General features: G+C 45.9%; 1 protein-coding gene across 1 annotated transcript in view; it reads right to left on the bottom strand.

Annotated features, from left to right (window-relative positions):
• The window catches only part of TMEM163 (transmembrane protein 163), a 231,782-nt gene that overhangs the window by 15,148 nt on the left and 198,597 nt on the right, over nucleotides 1–18,037 (bottom strand). The window contains exon 6 of the mRNA XM_089683606.1: nucleotides 11,046–11,157. Coding sequence (XP_089539732.1) covers nucleotides 11,046–11,157 — 112 coding nt within the window. The remainder of the gene's footprint in view (nucleotides 1–11,045; nucleotides 11,158–18,037) is intronic.

Raw genomic sequence — 18,037 nt, 5'->3', positions numbered from 1 at the left:
ACCTAAATGTAACTTCTTCCTTCTGAAATACTGATTCTTTTTGTCCCCCCTGGGGAATCCTAGAAGGGTCATCCTGCTTCCTTTTCCACCATAGCTAGGTGTCTCTGGGACCTTTTCTCTTGAGCTTATGCCCTCAAGAAATAAGTTTCCCCTTCCCTATTACAGCCCACTCCACCAGATTTTTGGGGGGTTCCTGGACTTTTCAGCATCAAGCACATGTTTTGTAGGTCTGCAAAGCTGCCACCTGGTCTTCTGTTCATATCTTCTCAAAGTTTTACTGTGTGGACCTCCATGCCTCTGCTGGTGCAACCTTTGGGCACAAGGTGCTTCCAGCTGTCAACTGAGAGTTTCATGTCTGTTGGCCCTTGTTTTATTTTTTGGGCCTGTTTTCTGTTGGTGTTATATTGTTGCCCACCCCCTCAGTTTATCGTTTGGGGATGACCCATGGTCTATGACTACCCATCCTGTGTCCTGTACTGTACATTTGGAAGTCTTGACTTACCTGTATATTCCACATCTTGGAGTACAGTACAGGACACTGGTCCCTCCCCTCTGTTCTCGGTATTTCCTTCTTGCTTACTACAAAACTGGAGTCCCATGGAGTAGGCGGGGTTACATGAGAGTGCCCTGGAGGGTGTTTCCAGCAAAGCTTTTGCCAGTGTCAATCACATGAAGGTGACCAAAAGACCTAAAACTTACGGTCTATGACTACACATCCGGTACTATACTCCAATAATGTACAGGTAACTCAAAATTCCCATTGTTGTTCTAGATAAAGCAGATATGGGTCTGAACCTCTACTGGGTTTTTTTTTTACATTCATGTCCATATTGGGGTGGGAGGGAATTCCACCTGCCAGGACAGGAAGCGATGTAGATTCTCTCCAACAGGAACACAGGCAAAAATAAAAACAAGTGAAAATCTCAATATAATCACAAAAAGAAGTGCAATTATGATCATATTTTAATCTCTTACGTTGTTCAAAGTTTAGGGTTAGGCTTTAACTCTCTGCTACCTGTAACACTTCTGTAAATTTTGAAGATGAATTTCTCCATGGTACAAGCAGCTAGACAGGTCAGTGATGGCTTGATTCAAAGCTCATTTACAGCTTGTTAAGAATAGGTAAGTGCCTTAAATTCCATAATTTAGGGGAAGGCGTGCTTTAATATTTAAGCTTTGGCAATAAAACCTGGAAGCTGATTGGTTTCTATGCAGAGCTTCACCAGATTTTGTACTTTCCAGTTTTAGTAAATCAATCCCTATGTGTGCTCTGCACGTTCTGTGATGTGTCCTCTCTGTGTACATTCTTTGTACTCCATATGTGTATGCTGTTAACAATCTGTGCATTCTCAACACTGTGTACGCTCTGTGTGCTCTGCGTTGTGTATGCTGTGTACATTGTGTGTGCTCTGTGTATTGTGTGCTCTGCGTTGTGTATGCTGTGTACATTGTGTGTGCTCTGTGTATTGTGTGCTCTGCGTTGTGTATGCTGTGTACATTGTGTGTGCTCTGTGCATTGTGTGCTCTGCGTTGTGTATGCTGTGTACATTGTGTGTGCTTTGTGTATTGTGTGCTCTGCGTTGTGTATGCTGTGTACATTGAGTGTGCTCTGTGCATTGTGTGCTCTGCGTTGTGTATGCTGTGTACATTGTGTGTGGTCTGTGTGTTTTGTACCGTGTGGAATGTATAAACGTTGTGCAGTGTGTGAGCTCTGTGTTGTGTATGCTCTGTGCCAGGGTTGGGCTGACAACACATGGGGTTCCTGGGCAATAGGGGATTATGGGGCCCCTGTGTCCTCGCCCACACTCAAAGCACACCCAAAAAAGCCTATAAAAGGTACCAGGGGCATCTCATGGGGCCCCCTACTGACCCCGGGCCCTCAGACTTTGCCCGAGTGCCTGAATGGTCAGTTCGCCCCTGGTCTGTGCACTCTTTGATGTGCATGTTGTGTACACTTTGTGCACTGTCCATGTTCTCTGTTGTATATGCAGTATATACTCTGTGCACTATGTATGCTCTGTGTTGTATATGCTGTGTATACTCTGTGCACTATGTATGCTCTGTGCTGTATATACTCTGTGCACTATGTATGCTCTGTGCTGTATATACTCTGTGCTGTGTATGCTCTGTGCACTATGTATGCTCTGTGCTGTGCATTCTGTGTGTGTATAAACTGTATGCAATGTACCCAAGTAATAAAAGTTAGAGTTTCTTTTTAGCCTCCCTCTTCTCGGTCCTCAGGCTGCTCTTACCAGATCTGAAAATAATTCCTGTACACTCAGTATAATGTCTGCAGATATTCCTCTGCGGCTCGTGTCTATTCCCCATCTATTATCTGAGCACTGGCTGGTAAGTACAGCTCAGCACAAATTATATTAATATGCTGGAGCATCTGCCGGTCCAGAGAGAACTGCGTATTCCAGGCCTTTCTGTAATTAAATCTGACCAGAGGGGGGTCCCAGCCGCAGCCAAAATCTGGAAGATGCTGCACCGGCAGTGTTAACCCCTTCTGTACCATCACAACATGTCTAACCACTTAAATACATAGAGATGTAAAACCAATGAACTTGATGTAAGTTATCTCATAAGTTCGTAAGTGCTAATATTTTAAAATATAACTTGTAATATATACAGTTGTGTTCAAAATAATAGCAGTGTGTTGAAAAAAGTGAATAAAGCTCAAAATCCTTCTAATAGCTTTTATTTCCATACATAGAAATGCATTGGGAACACGGCACATTCTATTCCAAATCAAAACATGAAGAAAAATAGATCAAATTTGTGTTGTTCCTCTAAAAAAATGGAAGAAAAGTGAATATTAGACGGTTCAAAAAAATAGCAGTGTTTGTATTCTTCTTTACAAACTCAAACATTCACTATATAAACTGAAAAATGTTTGAAGATTTTGCTTTCCTTTGAATGACTTCATGAATATTTGGTTGTAGTCGCACTGTTTCTGAGAACTGCTGTACATCTGTGTTGCATGGAGTCACCCAACTTCTGGCCCCTGTGATCAGGTATTCCAGCCCAGGATGATTGGACTACATTCCACAGTTCTTCTCTATTTCTTGGTTCAGCCTCAGAAACTGCATTTTTGATGTCATCCCACAAGTTTTCTTGTTGGAACACCCATTTCAAGGGCATTTCCTATTCAGCATAAGGCAGCATGACCTCTTCAAGTATTCTGATGTATTCAAACTGATCCATGATCCCTGGTATGCGATAAATAGGCCCAACACCGTGACACCGGCCAAACATCCCCATATCATGATGCTTGCACCACCATGCTTCACTGTCTTCACAGTGTACTGTGGCTTGAATTCAGTGTTTGGGGGTCGTCTGACAAACTGTCTCCGCCCACTAGACCCAAAAAGAACAATCTTACTTTCATCAGTCCACAAAATGTTGCGCCATTTCTCTTTAGGCCAGTCAATGTGCTCTTTGGCAAATTGTAACCTCTTCAGCATGTCTTTTTTTCAACAGTGGGACTTTGCGGGGGCTTCTTGCAGATAGCTTGGCTTCACATCGGCGTCTTCTAATTGTAACAGTCCTCACAGGGAACGTCACACCTTCTTTCATCTTCCTGGAGCTGATTGTTGGCTGAGTCCGCGCCATTTTGGCTATTCTTCTATCCATTCGAATGGTAATTTTTCACTTTCTTCCACGTCTTTCAGGTTTTGGTTGCCATTTTAAAGCATTTGCCATCATTTTAGCTGAGCAGCCTATCATTTTCTGCACTTCTTTATATGTTTTCCCCTCTCCAATCAACTTTTTAATCAAGGTACGCTGTTCTTCTGAACAATGTCTGGAACGACCCATTTTCCTCAGAATTTCAGAGAGAAATGCACTGTAACCAGCATGTACAACATTTGCTGCCTTCCTTCCTTAAATAAGGGCAATAATTGCCACCTGTTTTTCAAAGAATGAATGACCTCACTAATAGAACTCCACACTGCTATTATTTTGAACATGCCCCTTTCAATAAGTGATTCAATTACACAGAATCAGCAGCATGCATGTCATGACTGTTGGGTCTGTTGGATTTCTATTACTCTACTACACCTGCTAGGAAATTATTTGCCATGTAGAAATATCATTTCTACCAAAAACAGTGATTGATCAGGTTAGGAATGTCTGACTGCTATTATTTTGAACACAACTGTGGGTGCCCAAACTTTTGCAGACGCCATTTTTTTGTTTTCTGTTATTTTGAAAGTGTAAATGATGGAAATAAAATCTAACTTTTGTTGACATATTATAAGAATGTCTAATCTGTAATTTGATGCCTTTTGGAGATTTTTCCATCTTTCCTTGGCCTCTTTATGCACATTAATACAAATTTTTAGCTGGGGTGCCCAAACTTTTGATCCCCACTGTATATATATATTTATATTTATATATAGGCCCGGAAATCGCGGCCTACCCGCGCACCCGAAGCCGCGGCCTCGATTTTGGCCGCGGCCGAGCCGCGATCGGACCGGATCGCCGGACATCTACCCGGACCGTCACCGCTCTGCCCACCGGGTCCCGCCGACCTGCCTGCCTGCCCAGGGCCCTCCCCATCAGCCCTGGGTCCTCGCTGATCACCCTGGACCACCAGGAACCGGCACGGCCTCACGGTCTCCCTGGAGCCCTCCCTAGCTCTGGGACCACTCCAGACCACCCGGCACCCAGCCGCCACCTCGGGGCACCCAGCTGCTCGCACCCGGCGACCCTGCCTGGGAACTGCTTCAGGCCTCCCAGCACCCTGCGGGCCACCCTGCACCAGCCAGCCCCAGACCAGGAACCTTTCCAGGACAACGCCGCACCTCCGCTACCTGCATCGAGGGGATTCCGTAAAACCATGGGTCTTTAATGCCGTTCCAGATATTGCAATGCATTGTTGATGAGGATTCTCCCGTCCTTCCCATCTCTTGGCCTTTGCTTGGCAACTCGAAGTCTAAGCTCCCAGCTAACACCCCTGGACACCCAGCACCCAGCTACCGGGTACCCAGCTACCACCCCTGGACACCCAGCACCCAGCTACCGGGCACCCAGCTACCACCTCTGGTCACCCAACACCCGGACCACCCAGCGAATCGAGACGTCGCCCAGCGAATCGAGACGTCGCCCAGCGAATCTCCCAGACCCGGACCACCCAGCGAATCTCCAGTCACCGAGCCGCCAGCATCACCAGACACCTTGCCTGCCAACGCCCCCCAACATCGCACCCTACGTCCCCTCCACTCGCCGATCCACCAGACCCACTGATGCCCCCTCGGACGCCAGCATACTGCACCCACAGATTGCAGCCAGCCAGCTGCTGGACTCTACTCCCACTCTCCCCCTACAGAAGGACTCTAGTGGACTCCTCCACTGTGATATAGACTCTCCACATCACCTCGCCCTGACCCGTATCCCTTCACCTCCCCTGTCCCGAACAGCACTGCACTCACCCCAGCATGCCACCTGCACTTCTCCTCCTCGTTTTCCTCTCCTCCATCCCTCCCTCTACCCGCCCACCCCCCCAAAACAGCTCTACATTGCCCCTTCACTTCTGCCCTCTCCCCACTACGGCACTCACCACCTCCTCCTGGTACTCCACTCCCCGGTCGACCCACGTGCCACCACTACCAGACCCACACGCTCCTGCACCTCCCATTCCCATGCCACCCTCCTCACCCTTCTCCTTCTCCTATCCGCTGGGGACATCTCCCCGAACCCTGGCCCCTCACCACCTCTCCCCCCCTCCAGGGACCCCCCTGCTCCCGCCAGCTGCCGCAACCCCCTCAACCTCATACCTGTGCACCTCCTCCCCACATCCATCCCCCCTCTCTCGGTTGCACTTCTGAACACCCGCTCGGTTTGCAACAAACTAACTGCCATCCATGACCTCTTTATCTCCCGCTCCCTCAACCTCCTAGCCATCACCGAAACCTGGGTACAGGCCACCGACTCTACCTCCCCTGCGGCACTCTCTCATGGAGGTCTCATCTGGTCCCATTCACCAAGACTGGGTGGTCACAAAGGTGGTGGTGTCGGCCTGCTCCTATCACCGCTGAGCACCTTCCAGGTCCTCCCTAACCCCCCCTCCCTAACCTTCTCCTCCTTCGAGGCTCACTGCATCCGGCTCTTCTCACCCACCCCCTTAAGGATCGCAGTGATCTACAGGCCCCCCGGATCCATAGCCCGCTTCCTGGATGACTTCGCCGCCTGGCTTCCCTTCTTCCTCTCCTCTGAGCTACCGACCATCATCCTCGGGGACTTCAACATCCCCATCAACGACCACACCCCAGCTACCTCTCAACTCCTCCACCTAACCACCTCCTTCGCGCTCACACAACACACTCAATCCTCCACCCACATCAATGGGAACACCCTGGACCTCGTCTTCTCCCACCTCTGTACCCTTAACCACTTCACTAACACCCCCTTCCCTCTCTCCGACCACCACCTCCTCACGTTCTCCATCTCCCCTTCCCCTAACTCCCCCCCCCCAGTGCGCCAAACCATCACCAGCCGCAACCTCCGCAACCTGCACCCGGCCCCCCTCCACTCGGCTGCCGACCGCTTGCACGACAGCATCCTTCCACTGTCATGTCCTGACCTAGCCACCACCGCGTACAACGACTCACTATCAGCCACCCTAGACTCTCTGGCACCCCTAACCACACGCAACATCAAACCCAGACCGCTCCAACCATGGCAGAACGACCACACTAAATGCCTCAAACGTCGCAGTCGTGCGCTGGAGAGACTATGGCGCAAAACCAGGTCCCCTCATGCATTCTCCCTCTACAAATCTGCCTTCCTCACCTACACCTCCTCCCTCCACGCCGCCAAGCAGGCCTACTTCGTTGACCTGATCAACACCCTCTCAAACTGCCCTCGCCGACTCTTCTCCACCTTCAACTCCCTGCTCTCTCCCCCCCCTCCTCCACTCAGTACCTCACTTACCGCCCACGAGATTGCCACTCATCTCCATAGCAAGATTGACGCAATCCGCAAGGACATAGTCAACTTGCAGTCTACCTCCCCATCTAGCCTCCCCCCTTCCATCACCCTCTCATCTCTCCCCTCCTCTGACCTTGCAACGGCACTGCCCCCCACCACACCCAAGGCCCTGCCTACCGTAACCCCCCCATCACTGCACTCCTTCAGCCCTACTACCACTGAGGAAGTCACCAGAGTCTTCTCAGAAGCCCGCCTCACTACCTGCCCCCTGGACCCTATCCCCTCTCAACTCCTCCGGTCACCCCCCTCTTCCCTCATCCGCTCCCTTACCCACATCTTCAATCTCTCCCTCGCTACTGGCGTCTTCCCCTCCCCCCTAAAACATGCGCACATCACCCCCATACTCAAAAAGCCCTCCCTGGACCCCACTGACCTCAACAACCTCAGACCAATTTCCCTGCTGCCACTCATGTCCAAGCTCCTTGAGCGCTTGGTCTACGATCGCCTAAGCGCCCACCTAACTGACAACAACCTCCTTGACCCACTACAGTCCGGCTTCCGTCCCCTACACTCCACCGAAACTGCCCTCCTCAAAATCACCAACGATCTACTAACCGCCAAAGCCAAAGGCGACTACTCTGTCCTCCTCCTCCTAGACCTCTCTGCGGCTTTTGACACAGTCGACCACCCCCTCCTCCTTAATAAACTACTCTCCCTTGGCATCAGAGACACCGCTCTCTCTTGGTTCTCGTCCTATCTATCCCAACGCTCCTTCAGCATTTCCTACAACGGCGCCACCTCCTCTTCCCTCCCCCTCTCTGTTGGGGTCCCCCAGGGCTCTGTCCTTGGACCCCTTCTCTTCTCCATCTACACCTCCTCCCTTGGCAAACTCATACACTCCCACGGCTTCAACTACCACCTCTATGCTGATGATACTCAAATCTACCTATCCACCCCTCACCTCACCCCCACATTCTCCGCCCGCATCACTCACCTCCTAAACGACATCTCTGACTGGATGTCGCTCCATTTCCTCAAACTCAACCTCTCCAAAACCGAGCTTCTCGTCTTTCCCCCTTCCCGTGCCACCCCCCCCCCCCATCCTTTCCATCACTACCAACAACACCACCATCAATCCCGCCCAGCAAGCCAAGGTCCTTGGCGTCATTCTGGACTCAAACCTTTCCTTCCAACCTCATGTCAAATCACTCACAAATACATGCAGGCTCCACCTTCGCAACATCGCCAAAATACGCTCCTTCCTTACCCCAGACACCACTAAACTACTCGTTCACTCCCTGATTATCTCACGCCTTGACTACTGCAACTCCCTCCTCATCGGCCTACCCCAGTGCAAACTCTCCCCGCTTCAGACCATCCTGAACTCAGCTGCCAGACTCATCCACCTCACCAGCCGCTCCACCTCTGCCACCCCCCTCTGCCTCTCCCTCCACTGGCTCCCCATTGCCCAACGCATTAAATTCAAACTGCTCACTCTGACCTATAAAGCCATTCACAACACTGCCCCTAACTACCTCACCGACCTGATTCCCAAGTACCACCCTACCCGTACCCTTCGCTCTTCACAGGACCTCCTTCTATCTTGCTCCCTGGTCTCCTCCTCCCACGCACGACTGCAAGACTTCTCCAGGTCCTCCCCCATCCTCTGGAACTCACTACCCCAATCCATCAGACTGTCACCTTCCCTCCTCACCTTCAGGCGCTCCCTGAAAACCCACCTCTTCAGGGAAGCCTACCCCACCCTCACCTAACAGCCGCTGCCCTTCCCTCCTCCTACCACTCCATCCCCCACAGCCATTTCCTCCTGTACCTCTACCCCCTCCCTCCTAGATTGTAAGCTCGAAAGAGTAGGGCCCTCTTACCCCTTGTGTGCTGTTTGATGTTACTGTACTGTTTCATGTATTGTCCCCCCTCTATTGTACAGCGCTGAGCAAACCCTTTGGCGCTATATAAACTCGATAAATAAATAAATAATAAATAATATATTTAATTTTTTTTATCTATTTTTTCCCCTTCCCTTGGTGTAAGTTTTTCATAAGTTCATAAGTGCTAATTTTTTTTAAATATAACCTGTAATTTTATATATATATATATACACAGGTGAAACTTGAAGAATTAGAATATCTTGCAAAAGTTCATTTATTTCAGTAATGCAACTTAAAAGGTGAAGCTAATATATGAGATAGACTCATTACGACATTTGAAGCCCATGTCCAGAATCCGTCTGTGTGTGGTGGCTCTTGATGCACTGACTCCAGCCTCAGTCCACTCCTTGTGATAGTCTCCAACACTTTTGAATGGCCTTTTCCTGACAATCCTCTCCAGGCTGCGGTCATCCCTGCTGCTTGTGCACCTTTTTCTTCCACACTTTTCCCTTCCACATAACTTTCTATTAATGTGCTTTGATACAGCACTTTGGGAACATCCAACTTCTTTTGCAATTACCTTTTGAGGCTTTCCCTCCTTATGGAGGGTGTCAATGATGGTTTTCTGCACAACTGTCAGGTCAGCAGTCTTTCCCATAATTGTGATTCCTACTGAACCAGACTGAGAGACCATTTAAAGGCTCAGGAACCCTTTGCAGGTGTTATCACGGCTTGAACTATTTTGCTTTGCATGTAATGAGTCTCTCATATATTAGTTTCACCTTTTAAGTTGCATTACTGAAATAAATGAAATTTTGCACGATTTTCTAATGTTTCAAGTTGCACTTGTGTATATATATATATATATATTTAATATTTTTAGCTTCCCCTGATGCAAGTTTTTCATAAGTTCATAGGTGCTGATATTTTAAAATATAATTTGTAAATATATATATATATATACATAATTATTTCCCTTCTATTGTTTAAAGCGGATGGACTTGTGTCTCTTGTAACTATATATATATATATATATATACACACACACACACCATGTTTGGATATACAGGGTCTCCTCCTTACTTGGCAGCACTACACTGGCACTTCTTCTACCGCTGGAAGTATATGAGTCAGCTGACTCATCAAAAACCATGCACTCCCTGTGCGGCTTATATCCTGACAGTGGTTAAAAAAGAGACAAAGTAAACTCATTAGGACTAGTAGCTGATTTAGAAATGTCTAGATTACATGCAATCATAATATGAAAGAGCACATTTTGCTTCAAAGCACGTCAGGACAAAATTTCTGCAATACATGCACCTTTCTCCATGTTTTATCTCTATAAAAATCCTGCAAATATAGAAAAATCCTGATGATCTGCCAGATATCCAGAGAGATCTTAATCTCCTGTTTGGGCTGACAACACAGTGCCTTTGCTGCACTGAGGTCCCAAGCAGCGTTGTCAGCCCTGTGTGCTGGACTACAGATGTCTGTTTATTCCTGCCCCTCTTTGTTACTCCCAGCATACATGCATTGGGGGGATTTACTAAAACTGCAGTGTGCACAATCTGGTGCAGCTCTGAACAGAAACCAGTTTCCACTTTTTTTTTTTGTCAAAGCTTAATTGAACAAGCTGAAGTTAGAAGCTGATTGGCTACCATGTACATCTGCGCCAGATTCTGCACTCTCCAATTTTAGTACATCAACCCCATTGATTTCTTTCCCAGCAAAACAATGCTGCAGCCTTGACTTCCAAGGGCCTGACCACAACCACACATAGGAAAATGACTCTTGGAAGATGTAGTTCTGGGGGCATGCCAATGTCCAAAGGAACTAGGCTCCAAGCAGCTGCCCCTGCAATAATTTTACAAGCCTGGTGAGAGTACCTAAAGATATGTTTTCTACATTAAAAACATAAAAATATTTTTTTTTTGGAAGGTGAAGGGGGAGGGGGATTAGTGGAGGTAAATGGGGTAATACCTGGACATGAAAATGCAATACAAACCCTCTAATTCTAAGTATATTGTTACATGAAATGTACGAAGCATTCCTTTCTTTTCCCTTTCCTGCAAGCTACTGTGGGGAATTTTGATTAAATAATTAAAATACACATTTTTGGGTTGCATTGACATTTTTTTGAAAAGTGTCTTTTCATTATTCTGATCAACATATCTTCCGCTCAATCCCCAGACATTTTCTTTGGCCATTTAGGGAATTATTACTTACCATCAGTGATCAGCGCCCGACTCGTCAGGACTTTTCCCAACATGAATTTTACAGCGGCCAATAGAGAGCAGAGGATCCCGCTTAATATAGAGACACTGAACAGAAAACTATCCTGCAAGAAAGAGAGAGCGTCATGTTAATAAATCCAAATGTAGGATCGCTGCTCTTATGTATCACACATGTGCCTGTGTTTCAGGACCATGGACAGCACAGGGTGCATTACATGACATCAAACTCTAGTTACAATACAGGTTTAAAGTGTTACTAAACCCACAACAGTACAATCAGTCTGTAGATGCAGTAAAGCATGCTTGTTATACCCACTGTGGGCCCTAAGGGGTTAATCCTCTGCATTGTGTAAAAAGGTTGTTTGATCCTGTCTTCTCTGATCCTCCCCTTCTTCCACAGTTCCCAAGATAGAAAGAGCCTTGGGGCAAGCTGCACATGCTCAGTTTGGTGTGTATTGCTAGAGTTTTTTTTTTTCTTGGGAGGGTGCATGTGATTAGCACAGGGTCAATCAGCACTGTCCAGACAGAGGGTCCAGGGGCCATGCAGCCTAATAGGACTGTTAGAGGGGAATGAAAACTCCTCCTACAAGCTTTAAACAGTGCACTGCTGAACACTGATAGAGGTCACAAAACTGCTATATACTGGTGAAAAAAGGTATTTAGCCATTTATATTTACTACAATAATTGCAATTCCATGTTGTACATACTGTGGGAGACCAGATATAGTGAATGCAGGGTCTGGGGAGACCAGATGTAGTGAATGCAGGGTCCGGGGAAACCATACATAGTGAATGCAGGGTCTGGGGAGACCAGATGTAGTGAATGCAAGATCCGGGGAGACCAGACATAGTGAATGCAGGGTCGGGGAGACCAAATATAGTGAATGCAGGGTCTGGGGAGACCAGATATAGTGAATGCAGGGTCCGGGGAGACCAGATATAGTGAATGCAGGGTCCGGAGAGACCGGATATAGTGAATGCAGGGTCCGGAGAGACCAGATATAGTGAATGCAGGGTCCGGAGAGACCAGATATAGTGAATGCAGGGTCCGGGGTGACCAGATATAGTGGATGCAGGGTCCGCGGAGACCGGATATAGTGAATGCAGGGTCCGGGGAGACCAGATATAGTGAATGCAGGGTCTGGGGAGACCGGATATAGTGAATGCAGGGTCCGGAGAGACCGGATATAGTGAATGCAGGGTCTGGGGAGACCGGATATAGTGAATGCAGGGTCTGGTGAGACCGGATATAGTGAATGCAGGGTCCGGAGAGACCGGATATAGTGAATGCAGGGTCCGGGGAGACCAGATATAGTGAATGCAGGGTCCGGGGAGACCAGATATAGTGAATGCAGGGTCTGGGGAGACCAGATATAGTGAATGCAGGGTCTGGGGAAACCAGATATAGTGAATGCAGGGTCCAGAGAGACCAGATATAGTGAATGCAGGGTCCGGGGTGACCAGATATAGTGAATGCAGGGTCTGGAGAGACCGGATATAGTGAATGCAGGGTCCGGGGAGACCAGATATAGTGAATTCAGGGTCCGGGGAGACCAGATATAGTGAATGCAGGGTCCGGGGTGACCAGATATAGTGAATGCAGGGTCTGGAGAGACCGGATATAGTGAATGCAGGGTCCTGGGAGACCAGATATAGTTTAGTAACACCTTAAATAGAAATAGAATGTATATAAGCTTTGTACATTATATTTTTTTCATTTCTTAAGCTCAGGACTTAAAAACATATTTAGGTCCAATAATTATGATTTGTTGCGCATTAAAAACATTTCAGCCAGCAGGTTGGGTGTTATGGGTTTTTTCTCAGTTTGCTTTTGCTATGTTAATCCTGTGTACAGAGCTCAATAGCTCAAGCTGCAGTGTTCATACCAAGAAGAGGATGACTTGTCTCATTGGCTTATCCCTTACTGGCCATCTCAACCCGAAACTTCAATCAGACAAACCGCAACCTCAGTTCCAAGAGCATCTGCTGTGTTGCTTTTTAGCTATCCCATGGTGCTCTGGGAAGTCCATTTAAATGACATTTAAGACTACCCTATCTACAGGGTGATAATGCTCTCATGTGATCTGTGATGTGTTGTCACCCTGTTTATAGGACAAATAATAAAATAACAGATCAGTAGATCCAGGTCAACAGTCATAGGCTGGGTCAACAGGTAATAAAACAATGTTACACGGGGGAATTCAGGAACAAAAAAAACCTGTTGTGGTAATGGAACCATATATGAAATTTCTTTATTTTGCCCATCGTTCACTTTAATAAGGATTTTAATTTTAGTCATGTGACCCTAATTTTCAATTGTCGTTGAATTTGACTGAAAATAAAGATCCTTATCCTGGTATGTTAGCTTTCCTGTAGCAGTGGATTATTCCTTTTATTGATTGCTGTACAGTACGGGAGAAGGCCAGGGATGGTGTGATTGGTTTCTGGAGGCAACACGGACTGTTCTCGTTTCTGCTCTGTAATGTCGCGGTCTGTTCCCCCCCTCCCTGCTGGCAGATTGCTGATCAGATGTTCACCACGTCTCAGGGGAAATTTAGCGCTGCAATCCTTGGCACGGCTTCTCCCTTAATTACTATTCACCTCACAGATCTGCCTCCCAATTTATTCCCACTACGGATGCACAAAACGCAGGCGTGCCGGGTGCAATATCCCCACACCGTCATCCCGCCGGTCCGGGCCCTGATTGTTCCTGACACTCCATTAGGGGGGGAACTGGTTAATATGTGCAGGGGGATCGAACTCTAATTCACACAAATATATTAAACTCCTTGATTAGCATATAAATGAAGTTATATATACGTCGCCGCGGCAGACTTTCCTCCAAACAAGCCCCGCGCCGCTACAGGAACAAACACAACAAATCCAAGAATTTCTGTTCATGTCGGAAATAAATATAATGTACCCTTCTGATGGGAAAACTGGCTTGAGTCCGGCTTCCAAGACTTCTGATTATACCTCCCATACCTGAAATTCTTCAGTTATCAGTTACAAAAATGTTTAATATATTTATAAACAATATAGGGTCTGAGATTATAAATCCCATTTCAGTCTTTGCAGATGACACCAAGCTGGCCGTGGAATAATGTTCTTACAGGATGTCTCCAAATTACAAGCCGACCTCAATGCTCTGTGTAATTGGGCAACTATGCGGCAAATGAGGTTTAATGTTGATAAATGTAAGGTTCTGCACTTGGGGGCTAAGACTATGCATGCATCATACATACTAAGGGGGGTACAACTGGGGGGGGTCAATGGTGGAGAAGGATCTGGGAGTCCTGGTAGATCACAAGATTAATAATGGCACGCAATGCCAAGCTGCGGTTTCTAAAGCGAGCAAAATCCTCTCTTGTATTAAAAGAGGTATAGACTCCAGAGAGAGAGATATCATTCCCCCCCCCCCCCCCGGTACAAATCATTAGTAAGACCTCATCTGGAATATGCAGTTCAGTTTTGGGCTCCAATTCACAAAAAGAACATTGGGGAACTGGAGAAAGTACAGAGAAGGGCAACCAAACTGATAAGAGGCATGGAGGAGATCAGCTATGAGGAAAGATTAGAGGAACTGAATTTATTCTCTCTTGAGAAGAGGAGATTAAGGGGGGATATGATCAACATGTATAATACATAAGGGGGGATATGATCAACATGTATAATACATAAGGGGGGATATGATCTCCATGTATAATACATAAGGGGGATATGATCTCCATGTATAATACATAAGAGGCGATATGATCTCCATGTATAATATATAAGGGGGGATATGATCTCCATGTATAATACATAAGGGGGGGATATGATCACCATGTATAATACATAAGGGGGATATGATCTCCATGTATAATACATAAGGGGGGATATGATCACCATGTATAATACATAAGGGAGGATATGATCTCCATGTATAATACATAAGGGGGGGATATGATCTCCATGTATAATACATAAGGGGGGATATGATCTCCATGTATAATACATAAGGGGGGATATGATCTCCGTGTATAATACATAAGGGGGGATATGATCTCCGTGTATAATACATAAGGGGGGATATGATCTCCGTGTATAATACATAAGGGGGGATATGATCTCCGTGTATAATACATAAGGGGGATATGATCACCATGTATAATACATAAGGGGGGATATGATCTCCATGTATAATACATAAGGGGGGATATGATCTCCATGTATAATACATAAGGGGGGATATGATCACCATGTATAATACATAAGGATCTCCGTGTATAATACATAAGGGGGATATGATCTCAAAGGCCAGAATTTATACAGCTTGTCTGAGCTGTCGGAAAACAGGAGGCAGAGAGCTGGAATTACACACTGAAGTGCTCAGTGAGGAAAGCTCTGAGAACTGATTTGAGGGAAGAGACACCGTCACACAGCACATAGGAACAGAGCTGAGGCTGTCAATCACAGGCTGTGTGCTGGTGCTCCCTCCCCTGTCACCTTCTTTTTCTTGGTGTCAGGATCCTTTGGTAGTTGCTGTTCTTCCCTGAAGTCACCACACACGATGCCGAGAACATACCCAATTTCTTGAATGTCTAGCCCTACAACACAGGATATATGTCCCCAATATGCATGTTCTGTTTCAAAAAATGTCCCTTTATGCAGTGACATACCTCCTAAAACCTAGCCTGTCCAGACAGTAGGGGCACCTGCTGACTCGGCACCATCCACAGACAGCTTAACTCTTCAGAAAGACACAACATTAATTTACAATTTTACTTCAGCTATCTGCCATAGGAAGGATGTTTTTCCAGACTTTTGAAGTGTAAGAAGACAATAGGGTTGATTTACTAAAACTGGAGCGTGTGAAATCTAGTGCAGCTCTGCATAGAAACCAATCAGCTTCCAGGTTTCATTTTCAAAGCTGAATTGAACAAGCTGAAGTTCAAAGCTGATTGGCTCCCATGCACAGCTGCACCAGATTTTTCACTCTCCAGTTATAGCAAATCAACACCAATGGCTTTCCTAAGCCCTGTCTCTGTGATCAACTAACACAGACTGAGTGAACATGGAAACTAACTAGACCTAAACAGAAGGGGAGGACAGAGGAAGATACCAAAATCACACAAGTATTAGCATCACATTAGTAATACCCACTTGAAGACTAAGCATTTTCTATGACGTTTTGTTTGCAAGTTTAAATCTGTATTTTTTTGCTAGAAAATTACTTATAACCCCCAAACATTATATTTATTTTTTTTTAGCAAAGACCCTAGAGAACGAAATGGCAGTTTATTTAATGTCACATAGTATTTGCGCAGCAGTTTTTCTATGCACATTTTTTGAAAAAAATACACTTTAGTGAATAAAAAAAACCCCAACACAATATATACCCCATTTTTGGTAGGATATGAAGGAGGATGTTATGTTGAGAAACTTGCGCACACTTGTGGAATGGTGACAAACTACAGTGCTTAAAAATCTCCACGGGTGACGCTTTAAACATTTTTATAGGTTACCTATTTAGAGTTGCAGAGGAGGTCCAGTGCTAGAATTGTCACTCTCACTCTAACGATCGTGGCGATACCTCACATGTGCTGAGAACATCGTTTACGTATGTGCGCATGATTTACATATGCATTTACTTCCGCGCATGAGTGTGTTGGGATGGGGGAGCTTAACCACTTCAAGTCCGGACACTTTCACCCCCTTCCTGCCCAGGCCAATTTTCAGCTTTCAGCGCTATCACACTTTGAATGACAATTGCGCGGTCATGCAACACTGTACCCATATGAATTTTTTAACATTTTTTTGAGACAGATAAAGCTTTATTTTGGTGGTATTTATTCACCGCTGGGATTTTTATTTTTTTTGCTATATAAATGAAAAAGTCCAAAAATTTTGAAAAAAAGGGTTTTTCTTATAAAATTTTGCAAATAAATATATTTCATCATAAATCTTGGCCAAAATTTATTCAGTTATCTTTTTAGTAAAAAAAAAAAAACCAAATTAGTTTATAACCAAAACTTATAATTTTTTTTTACATTTTTATATTTATTTGTTTATTTCAGGTACTTATATAACACCACCAATTTACGCAGCACTTTACATATATATTGTACATTCACATCAGTCCCTAACCCTCAAGGGGCGTACAATCTAAGGTCCCTAACTCACATTCATACATACACATACTAGGGACAATTTAGACAGGAGCCAATTCACCTACCAGCATGTCTTTGGAGTGTGGGAGGAAACTGGAGCACCTGAAGGAAACCCATGCAAGCACAGGGAGAACATGCAAACTCCAGGCAGGTGGTGCCGTGGCTGGGATTCGAACTGACGTCCCTAGTGCTGCCGGGCGGAAGTGCTAACCATTTAGCCACTGTGCTGCTTAAATATTATTTATGTTTTTTTCTACATACTGTCACCCTAGCAGTACAGTGTCACCATGGTGACACTGTACTACTTGTGGGGGGTGAAGATTTTTTTTTTATTTTTACACTGATTGCTTTTACACCCATAAAGGCTGTAAAAACAATAATTTCTCCTTCTCTCTGGCTGCATTCTTGCAAAATTCTTGAGAAATACTGAGTGAGCTGTGATTGGTTATAGCTTGTCACATGGTACAAGGCTGTTGTGTATAGCCTTGTACCATCTGACCTCTGTGATCATTCACAGATTTCACACGTAGTAAGCAATGATGTCAGAAGTGACATCTTGCTTACTACTCAGCATGTAATCACTGATTGGCCATTCAGTGATCACATGATTGGGACCTCGCACAGAGGTCCCATATGACAATCAGTGTTCCACTGTGTCTGGAGGACACAGCGGGCACCGGATCACGGTGCTGTGCGCTCCCAGGGAGTGCGCACAGTCCATAATGGCGAGTGCCATTTATGATCGGCAACCCGCCCCTGGAGTGCCATATAAACAGTGGCCGGACGGCAAGTGGTTAAAAACATTTTTTTTTCTTTTTTTTTACACTGTCCC

This window comes from Staurois parvus, unplaced genomic scaffold, assembly GCF_062004578.1.
Source record: "Staurois parvus isolate SC_StPar_1 unplaced genomic scaffold, SC_StPar_1.0 ptg000315l, whole genome shotgun sequence".
In the NCBI taxonomy this organism is placed as follows: domain Eukaryota; kingdom Metazoa; phylum Chordata; class Amphibia; order Anura; family Ranidae; genus Staurois; species Staurois parvus.
The sequence above is the reverse complement of the archived record's forward strand: the minus strand, read 5'-3'. Positions and strand labels throughout refer to the sequence as shown.